The sequence below is a fragment of the Argentina anserina genome, chromosome 6 (assembly GCF_933775445.1).
Source record: "Argentina anserina chromosome 6, drPotAnse1.1, whole genome shotgun sequence".
In the NCBI taxonomy this organism is placed as follows: Eukaryota; Viridiplantae; Streptophyta; class Magnoliopsida; order Rosales; family Rosaceae; genus Argentina; species Argentina anserina.
The window spans coordinates 20,276,860-20,298,197 of record NC_065877.1 but is presented as its reverse complement, the minus strand read 5'-3'; the positions used below and the strand labels follow the sequence as shown (position 1 = coordinate 20,298,197).

Here is a 21,338-nt window from a genome sequence, read left to right as displayed (position 1 = left end):
GCTTCAAACAAATTTCAAAGCCATCGTATCATGAGAGATATGATCGAGATAGTAATAACAATATAATATAATAAAAGTAATAGGAAATAGTAAGAAAATTAAAACAAAAAATTTGTCTAAATGGCCAAAGGCTGTCTTAAGCCTAGGCCGCCAGACGTACAAGCTTCATTTGATCATAATTAATTTTCGCTTGTCTCCTACTCAAGACACAATTGACTTTTGCTTGTCTTTTATCCCCAAAAACAAATTTTTTCCTGATTTAATTTCATTTACTTTGTGATATTAGCTTTTAAAGTGTGTGTGTTTTTTTTTTTGAGGACCGGAATCTGTATTTCTTGTTTTACAATTCACACTTATCCTTTTTTAGTTTATCTTTTTGTAAAAAGTCTACTTACAATTTACCACTAACAAAAAAATATGTGTTATTAAACAAATGAAACCCTTTTTTTCCCAATTAAAATCTACTGTTCTATTCAAGGATTTTTTAGGAGTCTATTAGGTCGTATATGCATAAGTTAGCAAAAGCAAATAAATAAATTACTCTAGTTTTGTGATATATAGGCGGGTTCACAAGCGGACGTCCGAATAGCTCTAAAGGTGCGGACGTGGCCGCTTTTACAAAGGGAATGCCACTGACGGTAACGCTTATGTTGGTAAATAGAGTTCATGACATCCTGACGATGTCACCAAGAAGATAAGGGTCAAAGAGATCGAGATCGAAGGTTTGAGGAGCTAACTCATCAGAAATTTTTATCCCCGATCAATGTTGACTGTAAAACGGCAAGTGGTGACTCCACAGACAAGCAGAAGCTCCAAATTATAGGCTTTGTTTGGCAAGACAAGAGTCATTGTGGGCGCTAGATTCTGGTGAAAACATGAAAGTCCGCACTTTTAAGGGTGCAGACGCCTGTATGTATATATATATATAAGTGCATTGTACACGAAAGCATGGACCGCATCAGGTCACCGAGATAACACTAATGATCAAGGCTTATGTGCGCTTCTTCTATTTTCTAGATTTTTTTGGATTAAAAGAAAGTTGACAAACAAGAAGAACTAATTACAAAAGTAAATTGAGAGGAACCTCCATTATTTTGAGATTGCCAATGTCATTAATCTTTTCCAAGTTCTCCAAAAATGATAAGCTTTCCACAATCTCAAAACATCATATGAAGATTTTTTTTAAATAAATCGAAATAGTGTGCCAAAATCATCTTGCTCAATTAGTCAAAGAAAGATTTTCATTACTAAGAACCCTATTGATATGACAGATTTGCATGTTGTACTCATCCTAGGGTTAAGAAAATTAAAAGGGAAAAGGCCTATTAAAATTATGACCTAGAGCTTTGTTGTTTCCCATGACCTTGTTCTTCATTCATCAAACGTATTTTCCCATTGGTCCAATAAAAAATTCGATTTTATTTTCCCAAACAGGAAAAAAAAAAAAAAGCTTTCTAAATTTAGCAGAAATCCATTATCATGGGGCTGACGTGGATTTACCCCAAAACTGTCCCTTTTTTTCAACGGTATGTCGTACTCCCTGGATTTATCGGCAGGAGATTACCCAGATGCCCTTGGGCTTAAGCATAACAACCTATGATGCATTGGCAACAATACACCAATTGTTTCTTTAATTTGTATGAATTATTGTACAGTATGCGACTATGCATCATGCAGTGCAAAATGACTCATTAAATCAACTAAAAAAACAAAATCCCAAAAAAAAGAGTGTGATGCTCGTTTAGGAAGCATGATAATATATTTTGGGAAGAGAAAAGAAAATAAACTCAAAAATATACACATAGCTAAACGAACAGACCCCGAGTGACTTAACCAACTCAACCCATCGAAGACCCAGGCACATCGACTTAAATATAAGGATTTGTATTGATTGTTTGATGATTGATACAATGCTTAAGCTATCTATTTATAGGAAAGATTGGAGAATATTAGCACTAATCATAATGATTAAACCTAGTTGTTAACACCACCATGAGTAACATGCTTCATGCTTTACCAGCTCTTACAGATGTTTCAGCTCATGCCAACACTCCCCCTCAAGTTGGCGCATACATATCAACCATGTCCAACTTGCTAAGTGAGTCATAAAAGACCTTTTTTGACACTCCTTTTGTGAGTATATCCGCAAGTTGCTCTTCTGTAGGAACAAACGGAAAACAAATGATTTTAGCGTCTAGCTTCTCCTTTATAAAGTGACGATCAACCTCTACATGTTTTGTACGATCATGCTGCACAGGATTCTGTGAAATATCAATAGCTGCCTTGTTGTCACAGTACAACTGTATAGCACACTTAGGCTTAACACCCAAATCTTGTAACAAATTCCTAAGCCACAATAACTCGCACACTCCTTGAGCCATACCTCTATATTCTGCTTCAGCACTAGATCGAGCTACCACATTTTGTTTCTTACTCCTCCACGTAACAAGACTACCTCCAACAAAGGTAAAGTACCCTGATGTCGACCTTCGATCCGTAATATTTCTAGCCCAGTCTGCATCTGTGAAGCCACAAATCTCAAGGATATTGTTGTGATTAGAAAACATTACTCCTCTCCCTGGAGCTGATTTTAAGTACCTCAAAATCCTCACAACAGCATCCATGTGATCCACGCTCGGATTATGCATGAACTGGCTCACTACACTTACTGCATATGCGACATCTGGCCTGGTATGTGACAAATAAATCAGGCGTCCAACTAGCCTCTGATAACGAGTTTTGTCAGTGGGCACTTGATCTGGGTACTCTGCTAACCGGTGGTTCTGCTCAATAGGAGTATTAATTGGAGTACAATCTAACATACCTGTCTCCGTTAGCAGATCAAGAATGTACTTCCTCTGACACATATAGATTCCATCACTTCCCCGGGCTACCTCAATGCCCAAGAAATACTTGAGCGTACCTAGGTCCTTCATATCAAACTCTGTGGCTAGCTGCTTCTGTAATCTATCCATCTCAATAGTATCATTACCAGTAACTACCATATCGTCAACATATATAATTAAGGCTGTTACCTTCCCTTGTTGGTGTTTGAGAAATAATGTATGGTCTGAATTACTCTGTCTGTAGCCAATTTTCCTCATGAATTGTGAAAATCTTCCAAACCAAGCACGAGGTGACTGTTTAAGACCATACAAAGACTTTCTTAATCTGCATACAAAGTTATCTGGAGAAGCTACCACATATCCATGAGGAATATCCATATACACTTCCTCTGTAAGTTCTTTATGAAGGAATGCATTTTTAACATCAAACTGTCTAAGTGGCCAGTTTAAGGTAGCAGCAAAAGAAAGCAATACCCGAATAGTGTTCATCTTTGCAACAGGTGCAAATGTCTCATCATAGTCTATGCCATATGTCTGGGTGAACCCTTTTGCTACTAGGCGTGCTTTATACCGGCTCACCGACCCATCTGGATTATGCTTCACTGTAAACACCCAACGACATCCCACTGCCTTCTTGCCATATGGTGAAGATACAAGCTCCCAAGTATTGTTCTTCTGTAATGCTTCCATCTCTTCTTCCATTGCTTTCCTCCATTTTGGATCTCCCAATGCATCCTGCACTTTGTTAGGTATTGATACAGCAGAAATTTGATTCACAAATGATTCATATGACTTAGACAATCTTTTGGTAAACATAAAGTTTGCCACATGATACTTAGCTTTAGCCTGAAGGGTAGTTTCATATTTTTTGTTGGCTGACCCCGAGTAGACCTATTTGGCAAGACATATTGTCTACTATTAGCTTCACTACTATTTGCCCCAATAGAATGACTAACCTTAAATGAGTGATCTTCTGTACCAGGGAAACGTTGGTCAGGGGTATAAACAACAGTAGGCGAGGCAGGAGGGACAGTTGTGCTGTCAGCTTCTGGTACCTGAATCTCTGCAGTGACTATACCAGAATCATCTGTTGGTGCATGTGTAGCTGATATATCATTAATCTCAATCGAACCTGGCACCATATCTCCTGACTGACTTGTCTCCCCCTCTTCATGATACAGCTCTTCAAAATATGAATTCTCCCCCTGAAGAGCAGTATCAGAAGACGTGAAATAGCTCATGTCCTCAAAGAAAGTAACATCCATAGTGACATAATACTGTCTGGTAGCTGGATGATAGCACCTGTACCCTTTTTCTGATGTCCACTGTATCCAACAAACACACATTTAACTGCTCGGGCATCCAACTTAGACCTCTGATGTTTTGGAAGATGGACAAAAACAACACAACCAAAAACACGGGCAGGAAGATTAGAAAAAGAGGGTAAGGAAACATGGGAGGCAAGCACCTCATATGGAACTTTGCCTCCAAGGACACGGGATGGAAGACGATTAATGAGGTGAGCAGACGTTAGGACAGCATCACCCCAAATGTATTTAGGCATATGGGCACTAAAGAGAATACACCGAGTCATATCAAGTAAATGACGATTTTTTCTTTCGGAAACGCCATTATGCTCAAGTGTGTAAGGACACGTTGTTTGATGAATAATTCCATGTGCGTTAAAGAATTCCTGAAAGACATGATTCACATATTCCCCCCCATTATCAGAACGAAGAATTTTAATTGTGGCATTATATTGTGTTTGGACAGTGGTATAGAAGGCTTGAAAAGCTGGAAAAACCTCATTTTTGGTTTTCAGAAGAATAATCCACGAAAGACGTGTGCAATCATCAATAAATGACACATAATACCGCATTCCGGATACAGTAGATTCTTTGGAGGGTCCCCAAACATCAGAATGAATTAATTCAAAAGGATGAGTGGGTTTATGAGAAGTACTAGGGGAATAAGTAGATCGATGACTCTTGCCCAAAACATATGTTTCACAACGAAAAACTGACTCATCCACACCAAGAAACAAAGTAGGCATGGATGTTTTCATAACACTAAAAGATGGATGCCCGAAGCGACGATGCCATAACCAAACTTCACTTAGCTTATCAAAAGTGGAGAGCAAAGCGATCCGGGACAGTGCCCCTGGTTTCTTCCCCGCATACGTCTGATCCAGATGAAACAACCTGCCCCTTAGATACCCCCGACCAATTAACTCCTCGGTGAGAAGATCCTGAAATATCACATACATGGGAAAAAATGTCACAGAGCACTTAGCTTCAGTATTTAATTGTGGGACAGATATCAAATGATGAGATAAAACAGATACATATAGCACATTGTGAAGTTCTATTGTGGGAGTAATACGAACTGACCCCTTCCCCAATACGGGGAATGCATCACCATTAGCATTAGTAACATATGGTACTGGTGGAGGAGATAAGATAGTAAAATAAGATTTGTCATAAGTATGATCGGACGCACCAGAATCAATAATCCATGTATCAAAACCAACAAAGTGAGAAATTTGTAAAGGCATACCAATCTTACCACGACCAGCTATTGATACTGTGGGTGTTGCTCCTCCTGTTGTATGATGATCATGTCCAACCACACCATAGATATCTGGTTCCAGGACTAATTGAATAGCTGCTTTCGCCTTAGGACGATAATTAGGCCGTTGGGGTCTAAGGTGTGGATACAACTTCCAACATGTTGCACGAGCATGGTTTGTATCATGGCAATAAGAGCAAGGAGGGCGGGGCTGAGTCCCGAAGCCTGGTGGTGGTCCGCGCTTATGGAGTGGAGCTGAGGTAGCTGGCTGAAGGGATGGTGTTGGAGATGTAGCCTGAACAGTGAGGCTAGAAACTTCAACTTGTGTCTTATGAAGACTCTCCTGCTTAGACTCATCCTTACGGATAAATGTGAAAGCTGTGATTAGGCTAGGAGGTTCGGTCTTTCTGAGTAGCTCGCCTTTCGCACTGTTATGCTTTGCATCAAGACCTTTCAAGAAATGGTGAACTCGCTCAAGCTCATTCTCTTTTTGGTACCAAACAATATCCTCCTGATTCTTGATCATGCAAGGACGTTTCACATCATTCTCAGCCCAAATATTCTTCAGTTTGGTGAAATATTGCGCCACCAGTTGCCCATCCTGGTGCATTGCAAAGGCTGTGCACATTAACTCATGAACCTGTATAAAATCAGAGTCATTATTAAATAGGACTTCCAATGTCGTCCATATTGCATGCGCAGTATCACATTCTGCTACCAGGTCAAGTATCTCTTCATTCATGGCTTTGAACAAGACAAACATTACAAGGCCATCATCATCGTCCCATTTAGTGTAGGCAACAACCGCATCTGCATTGGGAGCCTTAGTGACTCCGGTGACATGTCTTATCTTGTGCATTCCTCGGAGATGGGCTGTCATAATTTTCTTCCATTTACGGAAATTGGCCCCATTGAGTTTGGCTCCTCCAAAAGAACCAGTGTCAGAATTCTTGACAAAGACTTCAAATTTCTGAATATCATTGACCTGAGAACTCTCGTCTTCGTCTCCATAACCCATTGTAAATCAAATAAAATCACAAATCAGTAATAATGCAGCGGAAACAAAAAAACTGATAGGAACCTGCCTCGGTGAACAAGCACTGTCGGTGAAAAAGCACTGAAAAAAAAGGCAGCAAAAAAGGGGCGGGCTGGTTCTCGGGTCGGATCCGCGGGTCGGATCTCTGGTCGGATCGTGGGTCGGATCTCGGGTCGGATCTCGGGTCGAATTGCGGGTCAAATTGCGGGTCGGATCTCGGGTTAATAAAAACCCCTCTTTGCTTCCGAAATCAGCACAATCGGAACCGACGATTTCCGGGTCGCGCTGTTGCTGCTGTCGACGAGGAGGCGACGACGGTGTGGAGGTCGGCGCTGCTGCTGCGTCGGAGCACCGGGGCTCGGGTCGGCGCTGCTGCGTCGAGGCTGTTGTGGATCACCCGAGGATCACCCGGTCTCGGGTTGTCCTGCTGCTGCGTCGGTGATGGGGGGGACGACGGAGCTGAGGTCGGACCGAGGGGAGGCACGGGCACGCCGATCCGGATGTTTTGAAACGGCGTCGGGGCTGGCTTCCGAAAGAGGCAGTGGCACCGGAGGAGGCGACAGCAGAGAGCAGAGGCAGTGTTACTGCTTATCTTGACGTCTGGCAAAAACACCTACGCCAGACGGGAGGAAAAAATGGAGGAAATTTGCAACCAACCAAGTAAGTTGCTCTGATACCAACTTAAATATAAGAATTTGTATTGATTGTTTGATGATTGATACAATGCTTAAGCTAGGAAAGATTGGAGAATATTAGCACTAATCCTAATGATTAAACCTAGTTGTTAACACCACCATGAGTAACATGCTTCATGCTTTACCAGCTCTTACAGCTGTTCCAGCTCATGCCAACACATCGATCACTATAGGCCTATAGGGTGATAAGTGTTAAAGAAGTTCCTCGCTACCTCTATTTGTGGTGGAGCTGTGATCGTGGATGCTAGGATACTCGACCAAGCACTTGTTGATGGATCAAATATATCTGACCTTGGTGAGGAAATATATGAAAGGGAGGTATATATCTAGTTTCTAACTCTCAACAACAAAAAACAACATCTGTTAGCTAGGTTAAAACCACAGATCGATCATCGTCTCTCTCATCCGCCGGCCGCAAAGGACGAGGCAGGTACGATCGATGGTTCTGTTTGAATCAAAGGAGATTTATGTGCGAAAGAGATGGAGATTGTTATTTGCTAAAAAACCGAAATAGAATATTGCTTGAGATCGTATAATCTAGATTTAATAGATCAACAGGGTACAACTGATGGTTACATGATGAGATTAGATGACTAGTATTGGAATGAAGTCTATCTGTTTACACCGAACATAGTACAACGGAAAGAAGGTGATCACTGAAGCTAGGGTTGTGAAAGCTAAAGGTTCATGTTCTAAAGCATATGATAAATGTACACCAAGATGCATGTACGTACTCTGGAATGAGGAAGATCAAAGCACGTTCGTCAGACTGTTGAAAACATGAAGTCTCCAGCTACAGCTCTTTAAATTGTGAATTTTGTGTTAGTTGCGCCCGTCGATCATGTTGCTCCCATAAAACATGTGCCTGGTGTTCTTCTACAATATCACAGTTGCGTTCTTTACTTATTGGATCAGAAGTAGAAGTACTAGTACCAGTACTAATACAAGAGCCGATCAAACTCAAAAAATCTCTGGTGTGTGATTCTCTCCTCTTCGTCTCATATAACTCATAAGCCAGCTCGTTTCTTAAAACCTCTAGTGAACTTTTATATTGCTCAAGTTGTTGTAGTCCCATATCTTCAATAGGCAGATCATCCCACCAAAACCTGGCCTTTCCATGCTCATCCCTACCATCAGCTGCCTCTTTTGCAAGCTCGATACCCATATCATCATGATCAGGATCGCCCTCTTCGTCGTCGAGTGAGTTCCCATATACTCGCGTGCCTTTATTGTTGTCATCTTCAGTTCGTAGATCATACCGATCAATGATCGAGTCTGCTGAAGGATGACCAAACTGGTACACACGGTTACCTGGCGAAAACACAATGATGGCAATTTCGGCACCGGATAACCTGCAGAACTCACTGGCTTTTCCAAAGAGACCGTTTCGCCTCTTAGAGAATGTTGTCATTAGGTAATTCTTGTTACTGATTTTCTTGATTTCTATCGTCCTCCGACCCATGATTTTTTCTTAGGCTATAGAGAACGATGTAATTTTTCTAGTTGTGCAGTGCATATAAATAGAGGATGAAATACTCTGTTTTCTAATATAGATATTAGTCAACGACATCATAATTGCATGGATGTACCCTAATTTGCATGCAGGAAGATACTTTCCTAATTCGTGACATTGCTTACGGCCACATTCTCTAATTTTCGCTGTGTTCTATATCCATATAGAATTAGGAAAAATTGGTACTTGCCATATTTCTTTCCGTCTAAAGTTTTCGACCAGATTGGGGAAGATCGATCTTTCAAATTCATATAGAATTAGGATATTCCAATCACCATTACATCCGAGCTTCCCATTCGTTGAAGTAGAACACTTTCGATGAAATCACAAAATTGAAACCATTCCAAGTAACTCTTTTGCAGAGGAAGAAAAATCGGGTTCTTCCTGTCTACCAACTGATAAATTGTTTATATATGGGATACTTAATAATGGCTAACACTCGAAGTCTTGCCATTGAACATTCGATCACAATATTTCTATCAACTGTTTTCATTCATTTCATCAGGAGCTCGAAATGCCGGTTGGTACGTACGTTGGCCTAATCCAATCTAATCTCATTGTTCTAGACAAACCACGCGAAAGCTCAAGGTTGAAGACCAAGATATAGCCAGAGAGAAAAAGCTCGGACCAAGACCACTTACCAATGCACGTCACTAATTGCACAGTATCAGTGACCAGTTCAAGTTTAGTCACCAAAAGTTGGCCATTAATACCCAAATTTGTTGTAGTGACCTGATGATTCCTAATGTAACATCTTTGAAGCATGCATGAGATGGAACTCTGTTTGGCTTAATTTGAATACAAACAAAAATTGTAAATGCCGGCCATGCAACTCATGTATGGGACTGTCTTTCGGGACATTTTCTCAGGCACAAAAGTACGCACGTCGACCTGGCATGGGAAGCATGGACCATGACGGCCTGTGACTATCGAACAAGCCCTCTATCAAGGCCGTCGATGGATAGTCCATATCTATATATTTTTGCAATCATTGTTGCCAATAGTACGCAAATTTGATTCTCAATTCTACGTAAGTGAGAGAGATTTTCGAATAAAGACTATTTTGTTAAGGATTAGTTGAAAACTTTTTAAAATAATTATTGATTAGATCTATTTTTCGGTCATATTTTTTCATCTTAACCATTTACATTTTAGGTAAATATATTAGTAAATTAGATATATAATTTTCAGTCAATTTAGTGATTGTTAATGTATCAAAGTATATCAAATGAATGAACAAACCAAAACTGTAAAACATGAACCGTTCGAGTTTATAATGAGATCATATTTAATAATGTCTTAGCGATTGCCAAATTTGATGAAATTTTATATGGATGATTTACTTATATATATCTAAAACGTAAACAGAAGAAATATGAATATAAAATCTAAAAATATGTGAATTAAAGAGGTTATCAACAAAATGGTTCTCATTCTATTACAATTATAGTCAACTGCAACATCTACAAGTGTGAGAAAAAATGGCCCAAAAGCCCCCCCCCCCACACACACACATATATATATAGTCATTAGCTGCAGAGGTCCGTACCACTGTTTTGGTGCGGATTTACATTTTTACATAACTTTTCGATCGAATTTTCTGATCTCCACGTCTAGTATCATCTCTGTAAAATTTCAGCCAATTTGGTGATCGTTAAGGCCCTAAAAATTGTGTTTTTCTGTTAAAAACATGAACGGTTCATGTTTTACAAAATTTAGTCCGTCCATTTGTTTTTTGATTTTGAAGACCTTAACGATCACCAAATTGGCTGAAATTTTGCAGAGATGATCTACACAATATTATCTTGATTTTAGACAATGGAGATGAATTCGACCAAAAAGTGGTTAAAAATAGAAATATGCATCAAAACCATTAGTACAGACCTCTTTATTTGAGAAAATTTATATATATAAATGGGAATGTAGCCTATAGAGCTGTTGCAAGCACTTGAAATGCCACATTTGTTTCATAATGTGGCAAATATGAGATTCTGACATGTGGGCCATTTCTCATATATCAACCAAGAGAAATTCTTCTGTGCGTCGTGCGTGCCAGTTGGCAATATGCGCATCCAATAAACATTAGACACTTGCCCCATCTTTCACGTCAGCAACATGAAGAAAACCCAAGTGAACTTGGGTAAGAAACCCAGAAATGCATCTCGATCTTGCCCAGCTCCAAGGTTGGTTCTTATGTTCTTATTCAGAGAGAATAACTTGACCCAAGAAACTCTCTCTCAAGCCATGGCAAGAGAGACCCGCAGTCAACTCCTCCTCCTCCTCCACGCCAAACACCTCTATGGCCTTCACCGGAGCCTCGACGACCTCCTCGACGAGATCCTTCTCCACATCCTATTCTTCCTCCCCACCATCAAGGCCGTCGCCACCTTCATAATCTCTCGCAAATGGCGACCCCTCTGGTCCCTCATTCCCTCTCCTCCCCGACACCCCCATCCATACCTTCCATCTCTTCTTCATCTCCAACGACACCCCATGATAGTTCATGATGCTGACGTGGGAGAGGGGGCAGGTGTCGAATTTTGATTGGATGCGCATATTGCCAGCTGGCACGCACGACGCACAGAAGAATTTCTCATCAACCAAATGTAATTATCCAATAATTTAATTTAAACGCTTCTTATAGTACATAAATATATGTTCTTATTTATTTATGTTTCCTTTGAAAAAAAAAAGAATTGCAACCAGATAGCTGCTTCCATCGCATTTCAATACGTAAAACATTACTTAAATACTATATTGAATTTATCATCCAAATCATTTACAACACATTACATCAACCCCATGAGTAGTTCAACAATAGCATACACAACAATTCTGATACTAGACATATAGATCAGTGCATAATATAGTTAGCTTCCCACTTCGACTTCTACTCCGGGTCCAATAGAAGCTCTGGTTTGTATACATCTGGATTTCTGAATAAACAGGATGACAATGACAAAACCAACCAAGAGTTGTTACGTACACAAATACTTATTGCCAATCACAAATGATAGAAGTGACAATTGACATAGAAAGTGATATGATACCTAATGTTCCAGAATCATAGACCTTGCATAACAAATCTTCCCAAAGTTAAAGTAAAATATATTAGCAATAGTCACTCAACCTGAAATATGGTTGATTCTTTGCATGAGTCTAGGTTCACATTTCCCTCCTCAAAATAGTACGCACCGCCTAAATAAGATGTTAGGATGAAATAGTAACAGTTTATTCTTTGTTAGGCCTTTATGCTAGGAATCAAGCATATCGTAATATAAAGTTCAAAGAGATACATGAACAAGGTTACACATCCATCATGCACCAAGTACAAAACAAACAGTACCTGTAGTTTGCATTTTAATTCCAACACTTAATAAGTCTTTGAACTCAATGCTCCAGAATCAACGTCGAATACCCTTGCAATTAAAAAAAAGAATCTACATTATATTCTTTATATTTTTCAACTAACAGCATACCTGGTATAACAACAGGACACAATATAAATTTAACTAGTGTTGGTTGATATGAGCACAAAGTGTAATGTTTTTAATGTGATTATTCTCTATTCTTACTCTTTGTTACCTATTATTTAATATGTTTTAGTTTCTTTTGTATGAATAAGTGTCTAGGTAGAGCTTATATCAATTATGAGTGAATTGATGATGAAATCGTGCTAAGTATTAAGAATCATTATTGAGACATGATTCCTTGTTCGAGTAGGATTCATCATTTCCTATTTCTTTGTTTCTAACGTATTTATTCTTATTAGGAAATACAAATCCATTTTGGAGAAGGAAAGCAATCATAGTTCCACAAGGAAAGAGAAGAAGATATGCACTTAAAAGCCCAATCCATGCAAGAATCAAAATGCTGTCAAGATTCGTAGTCCAACTTCGACGGACTCCTCTTGACAACTCCGATCGAATTACAAGACATACCATATATGGATAGAAAGATGTGTGAGTCTAGCTTATGTAGAATTTGGAATCAAATAAATATCTTATTCCTACAGAGAGATATGACTGAATCATTACTCGGAGGTCTATTGGGCTCGGCAGAATTATCTCAACCATTGATTTGCTTTTAATCCTAGGGCTATGAGGGAAACTTGCGACCTTGTTTCTCCTACATATAGAGCACAAATATATATCAGAATCTCCATAAATTTCTGCACCAAAGAATGTTAATGAAGGCATGTAGCAAATTAATAAGAGGTAAGAAAGTCAAAGAAGACATGCAGCAAATTAATGAGAAGAGGTAAGAAAAATCAAACATGGCTGCAACAATTAAGATTCTTGCAAACTCACTAATTCAAAGGAAGAAATTTGTGCAAAAGAAATCAGCATTAAAGGAGGAAGAAGATATGCAATTAATGTCCAATGTTTATAGAAATCATAATTCTGGCAGTGCAGGTCATCCAACTTTGACGGGTTCCCTTGGACAGCTCACAATGATTTAGAAAATTCATAATATATGGATAGAAAGCTACGGAAGTCTAGTTGAAAATGTCAGTTGGAATCACTTCAATATCTATTTTCTAGAGAAAGTTATAGCCAGAACAAGGCACAATGGTCAGATCTGCCGAATTGAGAAAATCTAGGAAACCTCAACCAACTTGGTTTCAACTTTGTGGACTTTGTGGCCAGCCTCCCTTGAGTTTTTTCCTCTATATATAGCACCTCATTTCCACACAAAAAACATCATCAACCTTGCACACAAGTATAGCCAAAGCTCTGCCCAAACACTTTCATTCAACAAGAACCATAGAATCCAAATTCACCACCCTTCACCATATTTTATGTCCAAAGCTTAGGAGCCTAGGATACCATACTCTTGAAAATCTCGTGCTACCTCTGTAAGGAACCTTGGGAGGAGAATTATAAAGTGTAACTATATGATCTTCATGTTTAGTTTTCGGGTTTTTATGTTCTTGTTCTTGAATGATTTCTGTTTAGGTTTTGTTAAAGTTATTTTTATTCTTGTCATGAATTAAGGTTTTCGTTTTTTATTCAATGATTTTAAGTTTTATGCCATGAGTTTCTGTTTATTTATTTAAATGATTTTCGGTGTGTTCTTACTTATGTGTGTGATTGATACCTGAAAGTTGACGTTTCATGTGTAATAATCTAAAGTTATAAACGGTTTTGATACTTGGGAGTTGATTAATTGTTTGTTCTTTGTCACCGTCACCGATTATTGCATAGGTTCGGTTAGACTTGTGCCTTTGAATATGTTAATTTCTTTATGTGACTGGGGTTGCATGATGGGTTAGTATGTTGGATTTTGAGTGAGGCTGAGGCTGAGTTCGAATGTGTTAAAATGTCATTAAGTTAGGACATTTGGGAGGAACTTAACTACATAACCGATTTTAGGATGTATAATAAACCTTACGACATGAACATAAATGAGATTAGATTTCGTTATTTTTTTCCTTATGTTATTTGTTTGGTAATTGCTTATCTGTTGGTTGGTTGATCACATGTATATATTAGTTTATGTTTATTTTATGTTTGATCTAAAATATATCTCAAATCTTTTTTTCTCTTATGAATTCGTTGTTAAATGTTTGTGATTCTTTACCCTGGTTGGATCCCGGTTTGTGAACGATACCTTCTTGCTTTATATTACTAACGATGCTTAATGGTTAATATTGATCTCGAGTAATCGAACCGATCAAATGGCGCCGTTGCCGGGGATCCATCATTATAGATCCCAATCTTTTAATTTGGAATTCACTGTCCATATTGTAAATTTGTATGTGTTTTTTCTAACTTTGTTCTAACATATAGTAATTTTATCTTAGGTTGTTATTTTTGATGATTGAATGAATGATTGTTGTAGGTTGCAAATCGAATGGAATAGGTAAAGTCCCTTTTGTTAATATTAGCCTTAACCCCTCATGTTTTCTTCCAAAGTTTTTGCATGAGGTTGAGGGCGGCTTTTATTAACATTTGGAGATTTATCTTACACCCAAGTTTGTTTCCAGCTGAGTAAGGGGCACGCTCTTTCATTACCCTGGGGTATGAGACCAAAATTGGATCTTAGAGAACTATTAACTGACATACATCTCGATGATGAAGTCGATAGAGGGCTTGCCCTCCGTAGTTCAACAAATGAGTCCTACCATCTTTACTATCTCTGAATTAGCTATCCAGCCTTCTGAAACAACGATTCGGACTTGTGTGTATACATCCATACTTAGGCCGCACGTCCACCTTGGTTTACAACTTAGAATCAATCGATCATTTAATTGTTTGAATGACAACTTAAGAATGTGGAAGCATAAAATCGATAGAAAAAACTAACTTCTAAAAAATATATATATATATATTTCCTTAAATTGAGAAATTAAAACGAACTTAAACATAAGATTTGACAATATGTTGGATTGGTTGTTAAGCTAGTTTTCGTTTCTTTTCTCTCCTTAATTTGTGCTTGTTATCTTTGTTTGACTTTTGACATGACATATCGTTGATTTCCTAACTATCTTCTACGACTTTTGCATTGCATCTTAATCATCTTATTATGATTGCATTCATTCTGCATTGCTATGATTTTACATATCATTCATGTTGCATTTTAAATTCCACAGAATATCATATGGCTACAGGAACATAGTCCCTTAAGGACCTCGTGTCCTATGTTATGTATGGTAGGTACCCACTTTCACTAATGATCTTAATTGAGATTCTACAAATTTATAGTGAAGTGACCATCAATGAGCTCGAGAATATACTACAAGGTTGGCCAACAAAATGGCGGAGGAGAAACCCCATAATGTGTCACCTACAAAATGATTGAAAAGAAAACTTGGTCTAAGCTATTAGACTTTAAACTTAAACGCTTGTTAGAAGGCAACTAAATTTGTTTTCTATTATATTTATTGTTTTTTTGTTATTTTTTATTGTTTTTTTATGTGTTTTGTGTTTATGTCAATTAGTTTTCAAAAAAAAAATTGAAAAGGAGCAAAATATTTTCGTTCAACAGAATCTGCCAGAAACAGTCCGTCGACTTCGGCAGACTGTATCTCCCAGCTCACAGGGAGTTGTAATGTGTGCGTTATATGAAAAACAACGGTCTTCGAGTCTAGTTTCTGTAGGTTTTTACAGAACTGGATTTAGAGATCTACATCATTCCCACTTGTAATTTGAAGGCAGCAAGGTCGTGTCAGAATTTCAGAACTCGAGCAGTTGCAGTCCGGAAATGGCAAAACAGGGAGCACTTCAGGCCTAACTGGGCAGTCGTGCCATATATGGATTGAAAGCTTGTTGTGTTATCTTCAACTTTCATTCAGTCCATTTGTCCATTCCGGCTGTTTAAGTCAACGGAAATCAGGTACAAAGAGGTAAATGTCATTCCAGTTTTTGATTATATGAACTTGTTTTTCGTGACAAATATGCAGGGGCATAACTTTCTCCTCATTTGGAGTTGTGGATGTAATTTATATGCTTGGAAAGCTAGAAACATCAGCTTTCTATTACCACTACTGTCTTACTGATCGGAGATTATTTTCAAATGTTATGAAGCATAGAATGCAAGCTGTTGGACCGCGCCATGGGGGAGCTTTTCTCATCATTTTCTCTACTTTTTCCCTTGTTTTTATTTTTTTATTTGTTTGCTTCCACTATGCTTTTGTCTTTCATTGCATTATTTATTTTTAAAATTCATTGAGAACAATGCATGATTCGAGTGTGGGGGAAGGTTTAGATATTAGAGTCATAAAATAAAAAAATAAAAAAAATTGTATTTCTTTTGTTTTTGTTTAGTTTTGAGTCATAGGTATGCCTTTAACTGTCCAGGATGAGTATGATCTTTGGACAATTGGTTGATAGATAATCATGATATTGAATTGAACTTCATTGTTATTTGATGGTTAATCGATGTGTAGAAATTGTACGAACATGTAGTAGATGACGATTTTGAAACTTAGGTACATAATGAGCATGTTCCCTACTTGTTTGAATTCATGTAACCTTTGTGAGTTTCGAGCCATGTATGTGTCTTTATTTGGAGTGTTTTATTCTATCGTTTCTTGGTTATATAATCTCATTACATTGATTTTGATATATTCTTATGTCATAGAATTGCAATGAACTAGAGAATGCTAGAACTTACTTTGTGAAACGTTCGAGGCTTTATCTATTCTCAAAGCTTGGCAGAGCCGATTCTTGGATGTTAATATGGAGTGATGATTCGATTCAAGTGTGAAGTTATGCTATGTATGTATTTGTGCCGTATGAGAAGGGTGAAAAAAAAAATAGAAAGATGTCGTGAGAAGAAAAAGAGAAAAATACATGAACACGGCTTGAAAGAAAAAATAAATAAAGAAGTTACGGCATAACTATGTTTGATGTGAATTTGGAGTTGTGAAGTATTTGTTGAAGGCTCAATAATGTTGTACTTTAGCCTTTGTTCGTTTTCACAATGTTTAGAGTGAACAATGGGTCTAACATGATAAAATTGGCCCTTGTTTTATGGAGTATGGCGACATAAGGTGGATGATTTTTGCTCTGCTAAGTCTTGAGGATGACCTTTGTGATTCCTTTTACTTGAAAAATGATATCCTTACCGAGCCTAAGCTTACCTTTTATAAAGATCCGCATGATTCTTAAAATGAGTAGCTCTTGATTTATGCATATGATTTTGGTTCATTTGTGCATATGATTGGTATCTTTCATGAGGTTTTCGAATTCATTATGTGTTCATAACTCTTATGTGTGAAAAGCTTTTAAGCATATGTCATGTTCTTGAGAGAAAATATTCGGAGTGCATATCTCTTGTGAGTTGAATTTTGAACTTGTTTTGAACATGTTGAGCTTAATATCACCTATGTTTCTGCCATGTCATACTTGTTATGCAAGATCTCATGTTTATTAACCATTGAATTCATTCTATCTATTTCGATTAAGTGTTATTCTTGATGCTATGAGTTTAAACATCTCTGAGACAAAATGTTGACGGCATTATAGTTGGGTCGTTAGTTTAGTTGTATTGATTTTTGTTTTATGTTTTGGTTTCCCTTTCTAGTGTTTGCTAAGGGACTAACAAAGTTTAAGTGTGAGGTTGTTGATAGGAGCACAAAGAGATACGTGAACAAGGTTAGACATCCTAAATAAGATGTTAGGATGAAATAGTAACAGTTTATTCTTTGTTAGGCCTTTATGCTAGGAATCAAGCATATCGTAATATAAAGTTCAAAGAGATACATGAACAAGGTTACACATCCATCATGCATGTAATAACCCTAAAATTTCAAACAATATTAGTTTGATTTGAATTCTATAAAATTTCGAATTTTAATTAGAATGAATGTGATTGGTTGCGACGTTATGAAACGAGAAATGGAAACGTTCTCTGAACGTTTAATTAGAAAAACATTACGTTTCCGCAACGTATATATCAACTTTTATTCCGTTGCTCGATTTTGAAAACTTTCTTCATAAAAGTTGTAGAGCTCGTCGATACGAGTTCGTGAGTATGTGACGCGTTCTAATCGGACGTCGGACGTGGAAGTTATTAACGTCGGAAGTTCGTTTCCGATTTTAGAAACTAGTATAAATAGGAAAATTTAGGGATTAGGGTTTCCATTTCTGGAAATCCCTTCACCCGTCCCCATTTTCTCTCTCTCTCCTCTCGCAACTCTCTCTCCCCGATCGCTCTCCCTCCCTCCATCGAGCTTCGCCTGCAACCTCACCGATCGGCCGCCGTTGTGCACACCGCCTAGCCCAGAGGCATCACCCACTCCTCCGCAGTCGACCCCGAGCTTGCGGCGCTCCGTCTCGCTGCAGAGAGCTCTCTCTCACCCCGAGCCTCCCTCTGCCTCGCACCCCGATCGTCGCCTCCAAGCTGCTGTGTCCCTCGCCACCGTTCCCTAGGGCATCGCAAGACCCTCCACCGCCCCTCCCTAGCACGCCGTGCCTCCTCTCGCCGCCAAAGAGCCGCATCGACGAGGGAAGTTCCTGCGCGAAGCTTGTTGACGATCCAATCGTTTTCGACGCAATTTGAACTCCGATCTAGGTAAGGATGCATTTAATTCAAGGTTGAGATGATTGTGTGACGATTGTGTGATGTTTTTGGATGAATTGGGAGGTTTTTGGAGGAGGATCGGAGGTGTAGGTGAGGGTTGAGCACCGCTGCCTTAGGCGGCGCGTGTGAGTGCGTGAGGTGGCCAGGAGGTGGCCTTGGGCCGTGCAGGGGTGGAGAAGAAGGAGAGGGGAAGAAATGGAGCGGCGGTGGCGTGATACGCGCCGTGTTTGGTGTCGACGCGTGTGCCCCACGCGCTGCCACAGTCAGTGGCGCGTGAGCGCCACGCGCAGCCTGCCGGAGGTGGCGCGTGCACCATACGCGCCGCCACGTGCGACTGCGTGAACAGTGTTTCCGAAAAGGGTAATTTTGTAATTTATTTTTACATACGGTAAATGTAAAAAGGTGATTTACGTACGGTAAATGTAAAAATTAATTTTGGAAGGGTAATTCAGTAATTATTATTTACTGAAACAGTACGTACATTTGAATAGTATTTATACGTACAAAAATACGTAAACAGTATGTACTCGTACAGAGATACGTATTGGATGTGTATTTGTACAGTAATACACAAATAGTAAATACGGAACAGTGAATACAGGAACAGTGAACAGTAATAGTGAATAGTGAACAGCAAATTCGTAAAACCGAAAATTGCTGAATAGTAACCGATTATTACTGTTTCGGCATTTAAAGGTTTACGAAACGTTTCTAATTTCTTTTCTTATCTTTTCAAGGTGATCGATAAAGTAAGGAAATGAATTATCTTTGGAAATTGTGGATTTACGCTCGAGTCGATAAGGTGAGTAAAATATCACATATTTACGAATCTACCCTTGTGGTGATTCCAAGATTTTTGCAAGAGTTTAAATATTGAAATACGACATGTATACAATATAGTGGATTACATATATATTGTATAAATGGTAATAAGTACATATATATAATTTGCTATATTATATACTGTTATGAATTGATTTGAAATTAGTCATTTCGATGATGAGCATGTGAATTTGTTTGTACATGACTTTAATATGAAGTTTGTTAAACGTTTTGTCTTCGGACGTGTTTATAAATTATGACGTGTATATGATATAGTGGAGTATATATGTATTGTAATAATGGTAAGTAAATATATATATATATATATAGTTTGCTATATAATATACTGTTATGATTTTATCGTGATGATGACATATTGATGACAAGATTTTATCGAGCATGTGATTTTGATTTGTGCAATATGATGTGAGATTATTGTACGGGATTTAACATGGAGATTGTTAAAATGTGATTTGTCTTCGGACCTGATGTTTGGTACAATATAATGTGAGATTATTGTACGTGTTTGGCAAGTCAGAACCTAGCCTTTGGCCGGGCGAAAGTTACGATACAGTTAGAGCTCTAGTTTGTCTGCCGTAGTACTGCATGTGAGGTAACGGGTGGTTATCTGCTCATGGGTACTCAGATTGTTTTGGATGTTGGGTAGCGGGTGGCTATCCAATATCAGCGGTGTATTACGAGAGGGGTAACAGATGTGTACCAGCGTTCTTGGTACCCGTAATATAAATGCATTTGGGTAACCAGAAGGGTTACTTAATTTCTCATGAGCGTTTTATTTCATATTTCTTTGGGACGACCAGATGGACTGTCCATTGACTCATGAGTGCATTTATATTTGTTGATTTGTGATTTTTCGTATATATATGCGAATTATATTTTCATTTTACTCATACGAGCTATAAGCTTACCGGTTTGTGTTTACAATCCCGGTGCACCAATTCGATGGTGTAGGGGATAATTCCGCAGGTGTTGATTAGTGGAGATTGAGTGACGACTCCGGAGGCTCGAAGTCGTTCGTATCCTGCTTGTGGTGAGGTTTCTAGCGTGGATTTGTGTGTGAGAATTGGTGTGGTTTTATTTGTGAGTTTTGTGAGAGATTGTGAGGATATTACATTTCCATCTTATGTAATGTTAAATTATAAATTTGGGTTGTAATAATTGGTTTTTCTGAGTTGTATTGAGAACTCAGTGATGATCCGCTGTGCACGTTAAATGATTTCGATTTCATTGAGATTGTTTTTGGTGTTCTAACGACTTTGAAATTTTGAGTTTTTAGGCTCGAAATTTTAGGGTCGTTACAATGCACCAAGTACAAAACAAACAGTACCTGTAGTTTGCATTTTAATTCCAACACTTATAAGTCTTTGAACTCAATGCTCCAGAATGAACGTCAAATACCCTTGCAATTAAAAAAAGGAATCTACATTATATTCTTTATATTTTTCAACTAACAGCATACCTGGTATAACAACAGGACACAGTATAAATTTAACTGGTGCTGGTGCAGGCTATGTGCAATGAAATTTAATGATAAAGAGCAATAAAGCATTTGCGGGTTAGGTAGTTACACTAATTTCACACAAAAAATTTTCACGGGCAATATCTAGCAACTTAAATAACTACTAGAGGCTTGAAGTCAGATCCTGGGTCCTCTGCATCTTTATCATTCCCACAGTACACAGAGCATACTCCTTTTAGATGAGCTTCGATCACCCACATATTAAGTGTTTCTCCATCCAAAGAACACCTGAAACAAAAAACAAGAAAGAAAATACACAACCCTACCTAAATACTCAAAAACGCAGATG

At 38.3% G+C, this 21,338-nt stretch overlaps 1 protein-coding gene across 1 annotated transcript; it reads right to left on the bottom strand.

Annotated features, from left to right (window-relative positions):
• Positions 1 to 7,938: 7,938 nt before the first annotated feature.
• On the bottom strand, positions 7,939 to 8,556 carry LOC126797021 (agamous-like MADS-box protein AGL62). Its single transcript, XM_050523712.1, has one exon. The coding sequence runs from the start codon at positions 8,554 to 8,556 to the stop codon at positions 7,939 to 7,941; it is 618 nt and encodes a 205-aa protein (XP_050379669.1).
• Between the last annotated feature and the right edge of the window lie 12,782 nt (positions 8,557 to 21,338).

What these genes read in the sequence shown, in the direction of transcription:
- LOC126797021 (XM_050523712.1), bottom strand. Translation starts at nt 8,556, where the DNA reads ATGACAACATTCTCTAAGAGGCGAAACGGTCTCTTTGGAAAAGCCAGT.